The 19,884-nt window shown below is 47.2% G+C and overlaps 1 protein-coding gene across 2 annotated transcripts in view; it reads right to left on the bottom strand.

The window, feature by feature from the left end:
• Window positions 1-225: 225 nt before the first annotated feature.
• Impa2 (inositol monophosphatase 2) overlaps window positions 226-19,884 on the bottom strand; it is a 30,886-nt gene continuing 11,227 nt past the window's right edge. The window contains exons 2-8 of one of the 2 annotated variants that reach the window (XM_029471991.1): window positions 18,679-18,812; window positions 12,850-12,957; window positions 10,684-10,729; window positions 9,016-9,124; window positions 3,578-3,686; window positions 2,270-2,421; window positions 226-669 (exon numbers count right to left, since the gene is read on the bottom strand). In XM_029471991.1, coding sequence (XP_029327851.1) covers window positions 554-669; window positions 2,270-2,421; window positions 3,578-3,686; window positions 9,016-9,124; window positions 10,684-10,729; window positions 12,850-12,957; window positions 18,679-18,812 — 774 coding nt within the window. In that variant the 3' untranslated portion in view covers window positions 226-553. The remainder of the gene's footprint in view (window positions 670-2,269; window positions 2,422-3,577; window positions 3,687-9,015; window positions 9,125-10,683; window positions 10,730-12,849; window positions 12,958-18,678; window positions 18,813-19,884) is intronic. The other variant, XM_021150962.2, reaches the window with a different exon arrangement.

The raw sequence follows: 19,884 nt of genomic DNA, 5'->3' as shown, positions 1-19,884 counted from the left end.
ACACGTACTCCCTGAAGGTCAACTGAAGGCAGTATAAAAAAATGGTTAAAGATTATCTATGTGTAGTTAAATACAGCCTGTAGATCAGGAGACTGATATTTAGGGAAAGTTTTCACCGTTGCCATGGTCGGGTGCCAGACATCCAAGCTGAGCATAGACGACCTGTGGGGTAATAGCAGTAACAGCCTTGCCTGAGAACCAGAGGCTGGAGGAAGACCCAAAGCAGACCACTATAATTCTGATTTATTGCATTCTGTCTTACCACGGGCAGGGGAGGGCCTGAGAGCCCGTTCTAAAGCTGTATCACCTGAGATTTGCATTCTGGAAAAACAATCAGGATGGATGACTAACCCACCCCTCACAAGATCTGGGTTTGGCTCTGATGAAAAGAACATGTACCGACCTGGAAAGGGGCTACACGAGATTAGAGAGAATCAGCTAAGCACCGAGGCAAGGCCCGGGGAGAGCTATGGTAGACTGTCCCGGAACTTAAGCCACCGGGACAGCTCTTTCCCAGGTTGCTGCTGCGTTTTAGCCTTCGAGCTGTGTGTGCTCACTTCTCATCGTCTCGTCCGTAGTTAATAGTTTGTAGGGCCTGAGCTATGAGCACTGCCATCTCTCTGGTGCCAGCAGCTACGACTCTGCATGACATGAGGTCAAGGGGTCCACCTGTGGACAGAGAGGACAACAGGCATTTGGGTTATGGAAGCCTGCCTGGACGTCAGTCTCCTACAGCAACTTCACATCAGAGGAAAAAGAGCCCACAGGTGAGGGTGGAGTCCCTACACGCAGCTAAGGAATGAAGTTGGCCGGGTGGGAGGTGTGGTGACTCTTGATACCTACCCTGCCCTAGTGGGAACGTAGCCAGGGCTTCATAGCACTGAGCACCGAAGCTGCCCCATCTCAGAGCTATGATGGTTCTGTGAAATGTAAAACTGGGAGAGACCAGAATGGGAGTAGAATATCCTGGATTTCGCCACACAGCCGGCAGAGAGGGGTGATGTGTTTCCCTGACTCAGTAAGTCTGGGAAGGCCAAGCCTGTGTTCCTAAATGATCTATGCACCTTCCTGGGTGCATGATAAAAAGGCAGATTCAGGTCTCAGGGTGCTTTTTACTGTGAGATTGTCCAGTACAGTTCACTGCCAAAGGCCAGCACAACTTCACTTTTGTACATTGCAAGAAGATTCAAGTCTCACAAAAGAGAAATAGCGCGGTGGTAGAGAAGCCAGACTACAGGAGATCCACTTCCTACACCCAATAGTTAAAAGTGGGACACAGTGGGGGCTGGAGAGATGGCTCAGTGGTTAAGAGCACTGTCTGTTCTTTTCAAGGTTCTTTTCAAGGTTTCAAGGTCTGGAGTTCAATCACAACCATCTATAATGGAATCTTCTGGCATGCACACATACACATAAATTGAGCATATATATATATATATATATATATATATATATATATATATATAAAATAAATAAATAAATAAAATCTTAAAAAACAAGTAAGTGGAATGCAGCGTTTTCACTAACAAACTCTACAATCAAGAAGGAAAAAATGAATCTAACCTTAACTGTCAGAACTCAGGAGAGGGGTTTCCGGTACTAAGTGGAACAGAGGCAAATGGGGCTCGGGTATGCTCTATGAAGGAGGGCCAGTGCCTGGGACTCGTTGGCACAAAGGCAGAACAGGATAACTCCTGCTGGGTACGGAGCTGTCCCAGCTCTGGGCTGCGATCCTGGGGCAGTGTCTGCTCTGTCTAACCCACGGGACTGTTGCTGAAGCTGTGGGAACCTGTCAGTGGTGGTGAGTGTGGGAATGCTGCTATTTCTTTCTTTTTTTTTTTAAAATATTTATTCATTCATTTATTTATTTATTATATGTAAGTACACTGTAGCTGTCTTCAGACACTCCAGAAGAGGGCATCAGATATCATTATGGATGGTTCTGAGCCACCATGTGGTTGCTGGGATTTGAACTCAGGACCTTTGGAAGAGCAGTCGGCGCTCTTAACCGCTGAGCCATCTCACCAGCCCCTGCTATTTCTGTACTTAGCCAAGTGACCCTAACTTATGTGTGAGAAAGGGCAGGACCAAGACCTACCATGATGGCCACTGCTTGTCATGCACCCCAGTGTGATCTCATCTGCAGAATTCAGAGGAAGTGGAGGAGTCCTATGTGGCTCTGACCTCGGGGACACTCTATTCAGTGTCACCTGCTTTACTGTCAGCTGCTGGGTACAGCGAGGGGAGGGTGGCCCAAGGCCGTAGAGCTTACCTGAGGTGTCAATCACAATGCCGCCTGCTTCTCTAATGATGACTGTGGCAGCTGCCAGGTCCCAGCAGTGAAGGCCAAACTGATAATAGGCGTCGGCTGCACCGGAGGCCAGGTAACAGAGGGCCAAGGTGGAGCTGCCAATCACTCGGACCCTGGAGGGGAGGGGAGGACAGATATGGGTCAGTGAGGGGGACACCTGACACGGCATGCTTGACCCTCACCCCTCGCTAGACACACTCAGCTCTCGGGAAGGAAGTCACAGGATTCTGCCAGCAGCTCAGGGTGCTGAGGGCAGGCCCGGAGTGAGTGGCCCCGGCAGATGACTTTTCCACAATGACATTGGCGTGCTGTACTAAGACTGGGCTCCTAGGCCCCTAAGTGTCAACTGTGGCCAGTGCAGCTGGAAGCCTGAAGTTCTTACTCTACTGAACATTAGGTTACATTTAAGGCTTCAAGCAGTTGGTGGTTACCACATAGATTAGCAATGGGGAGGCGAGGGTTAAGTAATTTTGATGTAAGCACACAGGAGAAATAAATAACAAACAGTTTATCGAGCAGGCATGCTCCACCTGTGGCCGGTAGATCACATTTGTCCTAGGCTAAGTATGAATGTGATCCAACCTGTTTATAAACGAGATCACCAGGACACAACGTCAACGGTTGGACATTATGGTTGGAGTGAGGCTGGCCCCCGTAGGTGCATCTATTTTAGTATGTGGTTCCCCAGCTGGTGGGACTTTTGGAAACGATTGGGAGGTGTGGCCTTGTTGGAGGGAGTGTGTCACCAGGGATGAGCTGTGAGGTTTCAAAAGCCCCACCCCATCTGCAGTTCTCTCTCTTTGCCTCAGTTCTCAGCTGCTGCTCCAGCACCATGCCTGCCTGCTGCCATGCTTCCCACCACAAAGGTCGGGGACTCTCATCCTCTGAACTGTAAGCTCCAAATAAACTCTTTCTTCTGTAGTTGCCTTGGTCACGGTATAAGACCAGAGCGATAAAAAAGTAACCAAGACACCCCGGTCCAATGCAAGGCCATTGAGAAACTCTAAAGACCCATACGTGTCGTTCACTGAGGGACCCCCAAGCTTCGTTACTTGGCTTTCAAATACAGACTAGGACACAGGACCCATCCGTTTCCTGACACCTGGCAGCCAGAGTGTTCCGTGGATGATGGCGCATGGCGTGCCTCAGCCTGGTGTCAGCAGCCTCCTGTCCTACCTCTCGGTGCCTCCTCTTCACATCCCTTTGGGGTGTTTAGCCAAGAGCACATTTGGTTTTCAACCCACTGGCTACGGGACTGAGGACCTGTACCCATGAGCCTTGGCGTGCAGCAGCCGCTCCATGTTGCTCAGGAATACTTTCAGAGTATCGGGGTCGCGTTTGGGCCCGATTTCTGTCAGAACCAAGGCCTTTGCGAGATCTGCAAGAAAGAAGTTCCCATCAACACAAAGACCGAGAGCCCCGGTTCTCACGGACCCATCTGAGTTCCCTCAAGAGCGGCTGACTCTATGGGGTCTTTCTGCTGTGATGGGCAGGGGGTGAGTCTAACCTGCTGTAATTCAAGTTGTTACTACCCAGTGGAGCTGATTTTGTTGGGGACTGCCTGCTGAAGAACCCTCTCTGGTCTCCTCTCAGGGACACCCCACCACAGAGGAACACAAAGACCTCAGGAGAATCCAGTGGCTTATAAAGACAGCTATCAAATGATCCCACGCTGGCAATATTCCATGACTGACGGTTTAAAAACCTTTGTCTGTCTGCGCTGATCACAGGCATGGACATCTTCCCGTGGAGGTGGTGAGTGTGATCTGCTGTGATCTGGACGAAGAGGGGCCAACACCTGGAAACTCATGGCTACCTTCACCAGGGGCCATATACATGCTCACACCAACGGCCATATATGAGATATAAGAGGGAGTGACAACGCCTGTCTTGTGGGTCAGGAACAATACGGTGGCTCACTGTGGTGGGCGAAGTCAGGAGCAGTTTGTCTTTGCTTTGCTACAGATACAAAACTGGTCCTGCCTCATCTACACTATGGGCAGGGTAGAGCTGCAGTCAGTGTGCTCAGGTGAAAAACCTCAGCCGCCCCATGACCAGGGGGAACCAGCCTCTACGGTGGTATTTAACTTGGTAGCCCTTACTCGGTATAACACCTCTAAAAGAATCTCCCACCTTCCAGATCCCCCGCCCCTTTCTATACAAGCAAACTCTTGTTTTATACTACAGTGAACCATGGTGAATCCCTATACACAACGATACGGAGGCAAACAAAATGAGCAGAACAAACATCTCAACGGTCAGTGGACACGTGAAGACCTGCCCGTGAAACAGAAAGAGCATGAAAGGGCTGCATAGATGGCTCAGGGGTTAAGAGCACTGACTACTCTTCCAAAGATCCTTGAGTTCAAATCTCAGCAACCACATGGTGGCTCACAACCATCAGCAATGGGATCTGACGCCCTCTTCTGGTGTGTCTGCAGACAGCTACAGTGCACTCATATACATGAAATAAATAAATAAATAAATAAATAAATCTTAAAAACAAAACAGCAAAACTCCAAATGAGAGGGTTCAGAGCTTAGGAAAAAATTGAAAATATTTCAGATAGTAAATAAAAGGAACATAAACTAGGGGCTGGAGGGAAGGATGGCCCAGTGGTTACACTTCCTGTTCTTTCAGGACTACAGTTTAGTTCCCGGTACCCACAATGGATGACTCCTAACTCCTGCTTCTGAGGACTAGTGATGCCCTCTTCTGGACCCTGAAGGCATCTGCATGTAACAGATTTAAATAGAGGACACCAATTTCCTATTAGAGATGCCCCAAAAGACAACATGAAGCAATGAGCTAGGTAAAACAAAAAACAAACAAAAACACCTATAGATTATAATTCAAAAATACTTTTTTTTTTTTGAGACAGGGTTTCTCTGTATAGTCCTGGCTGTCCTGGAACTTACTTTGTAGACTAGGCTGGACTCGAACTCAGAAATCCGCCTGCCTCTGCCTTCCAAGCGCTGGGATTAAAGGCGTGCACCACCACGCCCGGCTTTTATAAAGTAAGAAAAGATAGGAAATATTCAAAGAACTATGACACCAGGAGAACTAACTCGGTTCTGGAGTCTGGAGACAAAACAAACAGAAAACATCCCACAAAAAAAAAAAAAAAACCAAAACCCAAAACCCCTAAAACAAAACACCAAAAGGCCCATGTGCATCCAGGGGGGGAAAGAAAGTCCCTTACAGGTGTGTGGAAGAAAACCACCGAGTCTCAGGTATGGCTGCCCTTTCGCAATCCCAGCTCTCAGAAGGTAAGGCAGGAAGACCGGGTTTAAGGCCAGAATGGGTTACACAGTGAGACACCCCCCACCCCCCCACCTCCCCACCCCCCCACCCGTCTTCAAAAGAAAATCTGTTCTCGGGCTGGTGAGATGGCTCAGTGGGTAAGAGCACCCGACTGCTCTGCCAAAGGTCCTGAGTTCAAATCCCAGCAACCACACGGTGGCTCACAACCATCCGTAACGAGATCTGACTCCCTCTTCTGGAATGTCTGAAGACAGCTACAGTGTACTTACATATAATAAATAAATAAATCTTAAAAAAAAAAAAAAAAGAAAATCCGTTGTTGAACTGTTCACTGTCCACCAACTCTGCCAGCACACAATGGGGACATTTTAGAGATTCTGCACAAGAAGAGGTGAGTCTTGGGTTTTATTGCTAGGAAAACACACAAGTAGCAAGGACAGTGATAAGCTGTAGAGTCTACAAGGAATCAGGGGCACCGTTCTCAGGAACCTGCCCTGAGATGTCAACTAGGACTCTACTCTCAAAGTGTGGCCCTCGTCACTTCCCGCAGGCTGTTCCATTAGAAGCATGACCCCACTAAATCAAAATACACTTGTATTGATCTTATCGATCTTCACTATGCCGCTTTGCGCGCCCAGATGACAACAGCAACTGTACGAGGTGGCGTCTCCAGGGAAGCAGCCTGTGGCCTCACCATCCTAGCTCATAGGCGTGAAGATTCTGCTCTAAGTCACACACCGTAGGGATACAGCATATGTCCATCACAATTATGAAGCTGAGAACATCATTAAATGCATTAAATTTTGAGGTTTTTTTTGTTGTTGTTGTTGGTAGATTTTTTGGAAATAACCTTTACAGTAAGGAGACAGCCAGAGGATTTTGATAGACTAAGACTGTTAGGACTTGAAAATTTGGAAGCGAGAAAGAACAAGCGAGTCTGCCACATCCATTACCAATGCCACCAGATATAAACTTAAGTGGAGCTTGGAACCTGGGAGAACTTGTGTCAGGGGAGGCAGTGCCTGCCTATGATCCATCACGGAAGAGGCAGAGAAAGAAGATACTGCCAGCTCAAGGCAGGCCTGGTCTACACCAATGAGAGCCCACTTCAAAATTCAAAACCAAAGAGGAGAACTTCGAAAAACTTGTATGTTTTCCAACAGTTAAAGACTTGGGGTCTCCTGCTTCCATCTCCTGTGTGCTGGGATAACAGGCACACACCACCACACCCCTGCTGCCTACAATTAGAACTCGCTCTTTCTTTCTTTACTTTTTTTGAAAGACAGGGTTTTTCTGCATAGTTGAACCCTGACTGTACTGGACTCACTTTGTAGACCAGGCTGACCTTAAATTTACAGAGAGCTGCCTACCTCTGCCTCCATCCTGAGTGCTGGGATTAGAGGCATGCACCAACACACCTAGCTGACGGTTTTTTGAGACATGGTCTCTCTAGTATATAGCTCTGGCAGTCCTGGAATTCACCATGCAGATTGGATGGCCTTGAACTCACAGAGATCACCTGCTTCTATCTCCTAAGTACTGGATTACAGTCCTATAAGACCATGTCCAGCCTCTACAACTAACTCTATCTTCCACCACATGCTGCTTTTGAATGTGCCAGCTTGAGTTCTGAGAGGTCACCAAACCTGCTCTAGGCACAGCCACAGGATGTCAGTCCACACACTGCCCGGAACACTGACATCTGTGGCCAGAGGTGAAAACAGCTCACTGAACTCCAAGTAACAATCATGCTCTGGTGACAATCAAGGACATAGTGTGGCAGTGTGTAGAGGCAGAAGAGAGACAGGTGACCAGTAGGGGCAAGAGCTTTAGAGACAGCAGTTTCTTTCTACCCTGTTCCCTGGGTGCTTCCTGGGGCCCTTTTGGAGTTAGGAGGGGCCAGAGCAAGGGTGGGTGGAGCTAACAGAGCAGGCAGCCACCACCTGACTGAACTGCGAAGGCGGCCAGCCAGGAAGCGGGTGTGTGAATAGTTTAGTGTCATATCAAATGAAAACTGGAGCAAAGTTCACCTGAGCATGTTTAATGGCTGGCTTCCTCACACTGCCTTCCCCAGCTAGGCTTGGATGGATGCCTTTTGCCAGCATGGCTGGAATGAACATCACTCCACAGCCAAACTAAACATTCTGGCAGAAGGAGAAATGGGGCAAGGTGCTTTTCCTGGCTGGCTTCGGGCTCACAGCACTGACTTGCCAGTAGTCCTGCTGGGGTGTCTCACAGGGCTCCTGTGAGTTCTACTCCTCTGATCTGGGCCCTCTTACTAGCAATCTCTCCTCCCCCAAAGCCTATGAGCACATCCACACAGTGCCTTCACACAGTAGGTCAGCTGTTCACAGGCTGGCTCGGCACACCAGCACTAACCAGGGAGGACTATCCGGTGGGGAAATGAGAGGAAGGAACTGTGAAAAGATAAACCAACAAAGGGCACAGAGAAGAGGCTGTGAAAGAAGGTAGACCAGTTGGGAGCCAAGTGCTGACATCTTGGGACTGAGGCCAGTGTCAGCGAACAGAAAGCAGGGACCGAGGTTGGAATGTGCAGCTTCTGACATGTAAGAGCAGAGGCTGCGACTGCCATCCCTGTCCTCCCAGAGCTGCAGAACGAATGAAGGCATGCTCGGTGAGCACTCTACCGCCAGCTCCATCCCCAGTCCTCACCGCCTTTCCAAACTCAATTGTGTGGCCATTCAGGAGCTTTTAAAGGCTTCCTCTTCCACAGCGGCTGCTCTCCTAAGACCTCTTTTCGTCTCCTGACAGCACACTGCCATGTCTCTGCCTTGCCAACATATACAAAAATCCTGGCATTTCTCTGTTGCCTACCACACATATCCTATATATACACAATAAAAAACCTACTAGTTTAATCACTGTGGGACAAAGGATGGAGGACAGAGAACCCCCACCTGGCACACTGTCAATGGCGGGCAGTTCCATGGTTTACCTCCTACAAGCAAACAATGTCTGTAAACCTCTACATTTAAGGCAAACAAAGGACAGTCATAATCCTGGTGGCAGGTCTGAGGCATGTGCAAACACTGCCCGTCTCCACTGTGCTTGCCCTTCCAATAGCCAGGTCAGAGACCAGATATATGGCTGTGGTCATGGGTACCACCAAGTTGTGCCTGGATGCTCTGCTGCCCCTTGGTCTAAGCTGTTCTCTTAGTCCCAGCAGACCAAACCGGAACCAGTAACTGCCATTTTAAAGATGATAGATACAAGAGGATCTAATGATGTAGTCAAAGCTCCTGACCACACAGTGGCATTGATTGCCACCTACATAGAAAAATGTTGTCGATTTCCACTAGGGATACTGCATTCCTGAAAAGAGCTAGAACTCTCTGAAGATGATGGCCACTGCTATGTCTAACAGTCACCCTGGGCATCTATCTCTAGCTGAAACAACCCTAGAAGAGCTGAATGAACCCCACCTGTCTCCCTGGAGACCTGGAGCCGCTGGCCATTGCAAAAGGCGCCCTGGCCCCTCCTGCCGGTGTACAGCCGCTCCTCTGTGCAGTGGTGAATCACTCCAAATTCCAGCTGCAGGGGGCAGGAAGAAAGCAGATGACATCACTCCTTGACAAGGAAGCAACAGCAGTCTAAAGATGAACACTCCTCTTAGAGCTAGAACTAGCAGGGTGACAAAGGGACTGAATTGCCTTCCAAAGAGGAATGGAGAAAAGCAGACTTCAAACGACTCCTAGTCATGAGACTGGTGAGCCGTTTCTTAAATGAACATATCAAACTATATAAATACTAATGAAAGTATTAAAATTATCATATCGAACTCTCTCCCCTCTCCACCCTTCCTCTGGTAAAAAGGTAATTGTGACTGGAAAAAAAAACAAAAATCAAAAAACCAAACCAAACATCTTAAGCATCCACGGGGTTATGTGAAGAGCCGAGTGAGTATGCATAGAGCCAACCAGAACCAGGAACCCAGGGACCTGCCCAGGGAGCACGACAACTGCCCAGAGAGGTACTTGTGCAGGCAGAGTCAACAGTGACATCAGTCTCCCAACAAGTAACGGGAGGAGGAAGAGGTCGATGAGGAAGTGATGAGCCTCACGTCCAGCACTCCTGTCCCCTTCTGCCTGCTCCCCACCACCTGGGGTTAATATGCATCTGTGCTTGGGACCAAATGCCCATCTTCAGGGTGGTCAGGAGGATGCCTTAGCAGAGTCTTAGGCAGCCCTTATAATCTTAGCCACTCAGCCTACAGAATAGGTTTTATTTACTGCTGTATGTGGCTCGCTAGCAATACTTACCTTTCCCTCCCCATCCCCGACCCTGGCCACAGCATGATATCCAATTCTGTGACCCCCCAGTTTTCTTTCCTGCCTGCCTTGACTCCTGTTATAATAACCTGCTGGGTAGGAGAGCATTAATGCTCACTAGTCTCCATGACAACATTGAACAGAGAAACCAATGGATCGTCAATTCCTTACCCAACTGGCAATATTCAAAAGTTTTACCAATATACACCAAAAGTGCTTTGGGGGTCTGTGCAAACTTCTTGTTCCCGTAAGGGGAACATTCGTTGATATTGCTATGCTGTTCTGAATGGGGGGCAGTTGTAGAAGACATGGCACCCCCAACTCTGCTCATGCTACAAGGCATGAAGGCTCTTGTCTTCCCGCGTAAGGCTCCGCCCTCTGCCTGTCCTTTAGGTCTCATGCTCCGGCTTAGTTCGAAAGGTCCCTGGGAATCCTGATAGGGCCACATTCTCATACTGATAGCCAGGAGGCAAAGAAGAATTAATAAAATATTGAGATGAAAAATGTCATCCCAAAATAGGAGTTCTCTTTTGTTTGTGACCAGATCACACGCTCCAGGGGTCAGATGGAGACTCATTCGGACCATCTGCTTGGAACATTGCTTTCTACAACAGCTATGACTAGATCACAGAAGAATAAAAATAAAATAAAAAGAGCCAACCCACCCCGGGAGACCTAGGCCCCAACACCCCTACAAAAATCCATCTGTGGTTCTTTACTTTCTTGGATCTGAAAATACACACTTGGACATACTAGTCCTGGTTATGGTACAAGTCAAAGAGCAACGCAGACGCTGAAACCGGGCAAGGAGGGCCACATTACCTCCTGGTGAACAGCAAATCCGATGCTAACTGCCACAGTGGGGAACCTGTGAGGGAAGACAGAAAGGGTTACAGTATAGCACTGGCCCTCAAAAGCTATGTGTGTAGCGGCATGAAGGCTCCCCTCCCCCACAAGAGGACCTTTCTGCACTCCGGCTGGGTTCACTCTCAAAACGACTTTCCAGTTTCACTCACTGCTTCCGCTGTAAACAGGCTCAGCTAGCCATGCTGCTAAATAGCGGAGAATTCACAAAAGACCAACCCCAAATTCAGAATGTATGTGGAGGACCCAGTAGATGATATCACAGGACACACACACACCTTTCCCTTGGTGGCCACACAGATGTGACCTTTTAGCAATGCTAATATACCCATCAGGTCTCCTGCTTGAGCTCCCAGCAGGCAACAGCAGGGCGGGCCAGTGGTAGAGGGATGGTTTTGATGCCACAGTCTGACCGTGATTTGTTACTGTGTTTCAAAATAGTCTCTCCTTTGTGAGAAGATCATAGGAGCTTTAAAAACAGGAAGGGACAAGGAAAAACCAAGTACTGTGAACTGGCAGGGGAAAATACCAACCCAGACCACGAGCAGGCAGAACCCTGTGCGGAAACCCTCCTTGCTTCCTAGCCAGGCGCCTCACAGCTCTCCCTCAGACACGTCAACTATGGCCCCCCGCACTGCTGGCTTTTTAATGGCTCAGGTCTCAGGCACAGCTGTGGTCTGGGTAACTGGAATTGTCAGGTCAATATTAGAGCTTGTTTCTCAGAGGACATTCCTTCCAGCCCTAGATTCCCCTGAGGCCTGCAGATCCAGGAAGTACTGGAGATCCGAGGTCACCAGAGCCATAGGACAACTTAACATGAACATAAGGCCTTTCTTTAGCTGGACTGTGGTGTGGCCACTGCACCCTGGATGACAAATGGCCAAGAAGTGAGAGGTGCCTCACTTAGCAAAGCAGATGAGGGATTAAGCTTTAGTGAAGTGACAGCCTGGTGGCAGCAGATGGCACTACTCCACAGCCTCAAAAGGGTCTCCTTGATGCATGACTGGATTCTCAGGGTAAGTCACTACAATGGCCATGCTTAATACGTACTTACTACTTAGCATGCATGCAGAGCATGGAGGCCAGAGAGCTAGGTCATACCTGGCTCTGCTCACGTTACTTCCTCAACATGTACACATAACTTTGAGTGGAGTCTGGGGCTGGGGAAGTGCTCCAAGTATAGAAATATCTGCAGGAATCACAAGTTAAAATACCCACCCTCCAGGGAAGCCACCTTTCCTATCTTGCCTCTGGGTCTTTGGTTCCTTATACATGGCTCTTGGCAAGTATACACAGCTCCCATACCTGTCACTGTCAGGGACCACTAGCCCTTCAGCCTTACTCCTGTAAGCCCTGTCTGCAGTCACAACGTTGGCTCCTGAAGGAGTGACTCTCAAATGTCACTGACATATCTTGGTTCTGTACTTCAGCCCCAGGCTTCCTTTCTGAACCCTCTTTTCCAGGGGCAACTTCTTAAAGGAGCCGCAATTCAATTCCATTCAATTCAGCTCAATTCAATTCAATGTCTTATAGCTGTAGACAAACTCCTAAATTAGTTTCATCTATAGGCAATTGTTTTTTAAAGTACAGTAAAATATTTAAGTATAGGGAAAGCTAGTCTCAAACTTGTGATCCTATCTTGGCCTTTGTGCTATAGGTCAGTAGTAAACAAAAACACTTAAAGAAACAAAAACCCCCTAAAATGTCGCTCAAGCTGGTCTTGAACGTCTTCTGACTTTCCTATCTCCACCTCTCAAATGCTGGGATTACAGATGCTCACCAGCATACCTAGTCACCCCCCAAAGTGTACACGTACACACACACACACACACACACATACACACACTCACACTCATACAGGGTCTTACTGTATTGGCTTAGATGACCTGTCAGAGATCTATTACCTACCTCTGTCTCCTGAGTACTAAAATTAAAAGCCATGTGCCTTGCCAAAAATATTTTTTAAAAATAATTTCTTTACATATTCTTTAGAGTCACAAGTGGAAAACCTTTTAAGATTTGATTCTCTCTTATAAGACTAGAAATCTACCATACACTTATGTTTTTAATACTTTATGGGGTCACACGGAGGCCCGTAATTGCATGCTCCCAACACCTGCTCACCTGTGCACGAAGTTGCAGGTGCCGTCGATGGGGTCGATGATCCAGGTCGGGCTGTGGGTGAGCACACACTTGGCCCCGGAGGCTGTGGCCTCTTCTGCAATGAACCTGCTGGGGCAGGGGGCTCAGCCTGAGTCAAGTCCAACACTCAGCAGAAGTGCGTATGTAGTAGCAGGGCACAAGGCTCTGGGTTCCAGCCCCAGTACCAAAACACCCCCCAAACCAGACTGACTCTCAGTGTTGCAGTTTTGGAGGCACACAAGGGAAATGGAGCAGGCCAGGCAGAGATGCAGGAGTGCAGAGCACCTGAAAGCACAGAGGCAAGCAAAACTTGGTTCCCAGTTCCGCACGGAGCTAGCGATGGGTTAGAGGCAGCGGAAGCCCGAGAGGTCTTGCTAGCATGCAGAGCAGAACCTGGGCCACAGAAAGGAAACTCTTACCTACACCTCCCTTCCCCACCTGGACCTTGTACTCTCTCCTCCCTAGCCTCTGCTTCCCTTTGGGAGAAAAGAAGGGCTGGACCTGGGAGCAGTGTGGTAAGCGGGATGCTTCCTGTCCCCCTGTCCTTAAAGCATCAGATTCCTGTCCTCAGAGTGTCTCCTTGCCATGCTCCTTCAGGGCCACACTGTCTGTCTCCAGATCAGAGGTTCTTGGTAGGGAGCTCTGGGTCAGCCCCTCTTTTGTAACAAGGCTCTGTGTAAATAAGGTTCCCTTAACTATCCCATGAGTGTGTTCTCTGTCCTACTAGGAGCCAAAACCCTAAGCTGAACATGTGCCGGTGTCTTAGGATTTCCGTTGCTGTGAACAGACATCATGACCAAGGCAACTCTTGTAAAGAACAATATTTAATTGGAGTTGGTTTACAGTTTCAGTGGTTCAGTCTATTATCATCATGGTGGCAACCAGGCAGGCATGGTACTGGAGAAGGAGCCAAGAGTCCTACATCTTCATCCAAAAGCCTGCCTGCACAATGACACACCTTCCTCCAACAAGGCCTCCTAATAGTGCCACTTCTCATGGGCCAAGCGTATTCAAACCACCACAGAAGGCCATTTGTAAAAAAATGGGGCCAACCAGCACCAGCTGCCCAAGCCAAAGGTTGGGAAGCTCTTTCCACTTCTTTTCACCTTCACGTGGGCTCAGAGAAAACAGCCTCTCTTAGGTGACACCAAATGTGCAAATTTTCTGCCAGTTTTCTAGGGCTTAGGAGTCATACCGTTTCCAGAACTGCCTTCTGAAGTTACTTGAAATTCCTAGAGTGTCCTAGAGTAAAAGTTTTTTTTTTTTTTTTTAAGGAAAACACATGATACTTTTACTTTTTAAAAGATGTATGCATTTTATATGCATTGTTGTTTTGCCAACACGCATGTCTATGTGAGCGTGTTGGGTCCCATGGACCTAGAGCTACAGACAGTTGTGAGTTGCCATCTGAGTTCTGGGACTTGAACCTAGGTCTTCTGGAAGAGCAGCCAGTATTGTTCTTAACCAATGAACCATCTTAAAAAGACAAGGAACAGCACCAAAGCTTGAATGCAGGACCGAGCAGATGGAAATGGCGACGAGATACACCTCAAGTCAAGAGGTAACAAGCTCTCTATGTGATTTAGACTGTCAGCTGCTTCTGAGGCTTTCTTCTCTCCCGGCTGTTGAGTGTGGTGTTAAATAGGTCATGACTGTCTCTTCAGTCCATGATGGAGCTGACTGATGCCATTAGGTCCCCTCTTCCCATGCCTACCAGCTGGCCCATAGGGGAGTCCAGGGTAAAACACAGTGGGAAGGGACTGGATACAAACGTCCAGCTTTGGTGGCAGGAAAGGGCTTTCCTATGTCAAGGGTTTTGCTTTACATTCTAATTGACTTAAGCATCCAACAGACATTGCTCTGTGCCGAGCATACCACAGGTTACAATAGCCTCAAGGGGGCAGAAGGCAGCAGGGCACCCTGAGTGACTTTTCCTTAGCTTGAGACAATCTCACAATCTTGGATGCATCACCTAGGAGGACATAGATGAATGACTACAAGTCACCAGAGTGAATGAAAGAGATGAAGAGAACAGAACACAGAATCAAGCAAACAGCTAGTTCTTTAAAAAGATTAACAAAACTGACACGCGCCTATCCAAGCATAAAGAAGAAAATGCAAATTAATAAGATTAGAGATGAAAAAAGGAGTTGTTAGAATAGACTCCAGTAAAATCCATGGAATTGCAGACTCTTCCAGATTTAGATCTAAAAGAAACTCACAAATTTTCTAATTATAGATCTGCCCAAACTAAACCTAGAAGATATAAACAGTTCACACAGGCAGGCAATGAGATTGAAGCAGTAGCACAGTCTTTCTTTCCACAAGTCCAGGATTGGACAGATCCACTACTGACTCCCACTAAACCTTTAAAAAAGGCCTAAGGACAACACTTTTCAGTTGTTCTACAGAGCAGAGAGAGACCACCACCAAATTCATCCTACCTAGTCAATATTATCTAAATAATTAAATATAGTAGTATCTAAATACCCAAACTGGATAAAGACTTAAAAACCAAACAAACAAATATTATAAGATGCAAAAATTTACAACAAAGTATTGGGAAATGGTTCAAGAACACATTAAGAAGATCCTACCTGGGGAGATGGCTCAATGGTTAAGAGCACTGACTGTGCTTCCAGAAGGTCCTGAGTTCAAATCCCAGCAACCACATGGTGGTTTACAACCATTCCTAATGAGATCTGATGCCCTCTTCTGGTGTGCGTGGAGACAGCTACAGTGTACTTATACATAATAAGTAATAAATAAATAAATAAATAAATAAATAAATAAGAAGATCCTACCTGACCACCATGTTGGTTCTATCCTAAGGATACAAAGTTGGTTCAATACTGCAAGTCATGTAATATTCCATATAATGCCTTAGGACATTAGCGTTATACATCAGACATAAGGATGGAAACAACCTTGGTAGGTGAAAAAAAGGCATTTGGCAAAGTTCAGCATGACTTCATGATAAAACTCCTGGAGAAATAGATGAACCATCACCTCAAAAGAATAAAAAGTATACATGATAAACCTATCGGACGTTACATGCAATCCTGAAAACTGCGCTTTTCCCCAAAAACCTGGATCAAGACAAGGATGGCACTAACACTGTTCTTAACCAACAAAGCGTTCAGAGTCATAAGCGTTCAGAGTCATAAGCGTTCAGAGTCGTAAGTTGAACAGTAAGATGAGAGCAAGATATACAGGTTGGAAGAACAGGAGAGAAGAAATAAGAGTCTGGCTTGCGTGAGGACAGTCCCCACAGGCTTGGCTATTGGAATGCTGAGACTTCAGAGAGCAGCACTACTTTGAAGGACTGGGAGGCGTGGCCTTGTTGGAGGAAGTATGTCACTGGGGGTTGGGCTTCGAGGTTTCCAAAGCTCAAGCCCCAGTGTCTGTCTTCCGGTTGTCTACGGATCCAGAGGGAGATCTCTCAGCTCCTTCTCCAGCACCATGTCTGCCATACTCCCACTCCCAGGATAATGGACTACGCTTCTGAAACTGTAAGCCCGCCCTAACTAACTAATGCTTTCTTTTGTAAGCATTGCCTCAGTCATGGTGGTTTGCTGTATCGTCCCCAGACCCCAGGCAAAGGAGGTAATTTAGCTCAGTGATTGAAAACTTGCTTAGGCCCTGGGTTCAACTGATACTCCCACCCCACCCCACCTCCACCCTGAGAGAGCACTAAAAAGCAGTAAAAGAATGTATATATTTTAACCAAAACTTACTCTTTAATTCACATATATTTATCCACAGGCGGGGAAAACGGGAGACACCTATCGTGTTTGAGGAGATTACCATGTGTCACCCACGGCCACAAAGATACACAGCCAGACTAAAATAATTGATACCCAGATCTCCAGGAACTGCCCTCCCAGTTTTAGAAGTTTAGCATCTTTATGAGACATTACATGAGAAAAGGAAGCCAGGCCCTGATTCCAAAGCCCTGTTCTTCAACATCTGTCATTTAGAAACCAGGGTCTAGGGAGGGGCTGCTGTATAGTCCAACTCTAGAGCCCATGGACCTTCTAGCGCTTCGAGAGAAACGCTGAGCCAATATCTTCGATTTTCTAAGGAAAAGATGACTGTCTTATATTCAATCTTACACAAGATGGCCCAAGAAGACAAAAGAACTCTGGCCCTTAGCTTTTGAAAAGGGACACCCTTGTGAAGGCCTATGTCTCACCATCTGCTTTGTCCCCAGCAAGGGGTGTCTGTTACTGGACACCGGCAGTGAACAGAATCTGACACAGAGCACATGGAGCACAGGACCCTGGGTGGCAAGGGAGGCCCCACTAACTTTTAGAGGTAGGGCATGCTTTTACAGATCTCTCTGGAGTCAGAGGCAGGGAGTGATTCCGAGCATGTGCTGTTGGAAGCAGAACCTCCGACATAGATAGACAATGTGGTGGTTTGCATATGCTTGGTCTACGGGGAGTGACACTATTAGGAGTGACACTATGATAATAAGGACAGAACCTCTGAAAGTAGAAGCCAGCCCCAATGAAATGTTGTCCTTTATAAGGACATGCCTTGGTCATGGTGTCTGTTCACAGCAATAAATCCATAACTGAGACACACACACAAACATACAATATCTTTAAAAACAAAATAAGATTATTAAACTAAAAAAAAAAAACCAGTGCCGAGATGAGTAACCTCCTTTACAAGGTGTGGCCAGGGAGGTCTCTGACGCCTCCAAAACAATCCTGGCTATTGCTCACCAGAACTAGATGGCAAACCCCTCAGGCTTTGGTTGAAGGATTTAAGAGAAACCAAGTTGGAACTGAGCTGGAAGCTACCCTGCTGCTGCTAGCTTTCATAGTGCTGGAGGGGAGAAATGACATCAGTGGTCTAATTTGGCTGTGGACACTGTAAGCATATTACCAACCTGCCAGGCAAGATATGCCCACTTTCCAATTGACTTTGAGGCCCATTCAATAGGAGGGAAGTCATGTATGGAATTTAAAGTCTATGGCTGGGGACACTGTAGATCCCAGAAGAGAAATTACTATTGTTTCGGTAAATGGACATGATGTAGCTGTCAAACTGCCTTTCAAATGTTTACATTTAAGTCCACAGAACTTTGAGGAGAAAAACTTCTTGTTGTAGTGGATGGCAGTTACTGAGTGTCTTATAACTAGGCTAAGCGCTATTGTAAGTGGGAATAAGTGACCGTTGAATGTTTAGCCCTAAGTGACAGTGAGGTTTATCATCCCCTCTAAGGCTCAGGGAACAGAGGAGGAGGGAGCAGAATGAATTTCAAGGTTAGAGGAAAGGGGAGTGTTGAGAAATGCCATCTTCCAGGTATGATCTGGCTGTTACACTCCTGAACTTGTAGCAGGTATAATTACCTGCACAAGATATATATATATATATATACACATATATGTATGTGTGTGTATATATATATATATAAAATAACATACATTATATATATAATTCTATGTAACAAAAATCTCATATTTACTCACTGTTCATAAAAGTATTCCTGGAAAAGAAACCTACAGAACAGTCTAATAAAATGATTGTAATATACATTTTTTAAAAAAGCGGACGCTCTTCTGTATCCCTAAGGAGACATCAAGGCTGGATGGTTGTTAAATCACAGCAAAGAGAATTGAAGCAATCAATTCTCTTCCCTAAAAATGGAAGGACCTGGGCTTGGGCTTAACAACTTGGGGTTTCCCATCTACCCTTCAGAGATAGGTGGCAGGATGCCTCGTAGAGGGACTGTGGCCTCCTTCCTGGCCTCCTCCTGTGGTGACTTCCTGGGGTGTGACTCCTGAAGAGAGTGCTCACCTGTGTGAGGGAAACCGCTTTCGCAACTCAGAAACAATTAAATCTTCTACTCGGTGATCTGTTTCTGTCACAAGATCGGCAGCAGAGGTTTTGGTAGAGACGTGTTTTTCCTCTGTCAGGGCCTTCCTGATGATCTGAAATAAACCATGAGAGGCAGTGAGGTCTGTGGGCCCCCTTGTGACCCCAGCCTTCTTTGGGGAGTTGCTAGCCTTGACCAGGACCTGGGGTTTTCTCCCCTCCTCCTTCCCTGATTCTAGGAATCTTAACCACCAGACCTTACTCGGACTCCCCACCTGAAATGCTACATTCAAATTCCACTCAAAGCTCTACCTTTGAAACAGTTTTCTCTGGAAGGAAAAAAAAAGATTTGAAAAAGGCTGGGGTGCCGTCAATAGGAGCTCCCCAAAATAAGATGGTGGGACACAGGTTTGCCTCGGAGAATCTTGTGATTTCAAATTTGCGAGATCTGTGTGTAAGAACTTTCCTCTTATTTCACCGTATGAATCATGCACACATGTGATGTGCCGGTGAATACAGGCTACAAACATCCCCACTGAGAGCTGAGCTGCGTCATAGGAAGCGAGGCTGGCGCTTGCTGCTGTACACAGAAGAGCACCAGCCACCTACAGGGGCACAGCAAAGGCGCTGGAGGATTCTCAGGGACCATGAGCGTAGCCTCTACAACAGCTGGGTGAGCTGGCAGGGCCTCTGGGTTGGACCCACTATGACTAAACACAAGGGTAAGGCTTGGGTTGGCACCACTTCTGCTGCCCAGGTGTTGTTCCAGGAACTCCTAGACACCCAAACAGGAAACCAGAACACAGTCAGACTATCACTGAATGCTTCAGGAGGATCAATGACAGCGTGTGGAAGAAAATGACACCTCCAGTTCTATCTGGGACTGTTTTCTTCATGTCTGTCTGTCCGTCCATCCAAACCTGGATAAAAGTGGTGAAGTCAGGGTACGTAAATATAGACTTGACATATTCCCTCCAGAAACAGCTACCTTCCCAAATCACATATTTCTCTCTAAAGCACCATCAAGGGTAGGCAAGTCGGCTCAGGGGGTAAAGTGCTTGCCATGCGGGCTCGAGTTCAGTCTCCAGCATCTTTGTAAAGGTGGAAGGAGAAAAAGTGGTGCACAAAGTTGTCTTTCTGTCTCCACATGTGCTTTATAGGACATGTGTCTGGCTCCCAGCAACCACA

The sequence above is a fragment of the Mus caroli genome, unplaced genomic scaffold (assembly GCF_978045245.1).
Source record: "Mus caroli unplaced genomic scaffold, Mus_caroli_1 scaffold_19, whole genome shotgun sequence".
In the NCBI taxonomy this organism is placed as follows: Eukaryota; Metazoa; Chordata; class Mammalia; order Rodentia; family Muridae; genus Mus; species Mus caroli.
This window is presented reverse-complemented; position numbering and strand designations above follow the sequence as displayed.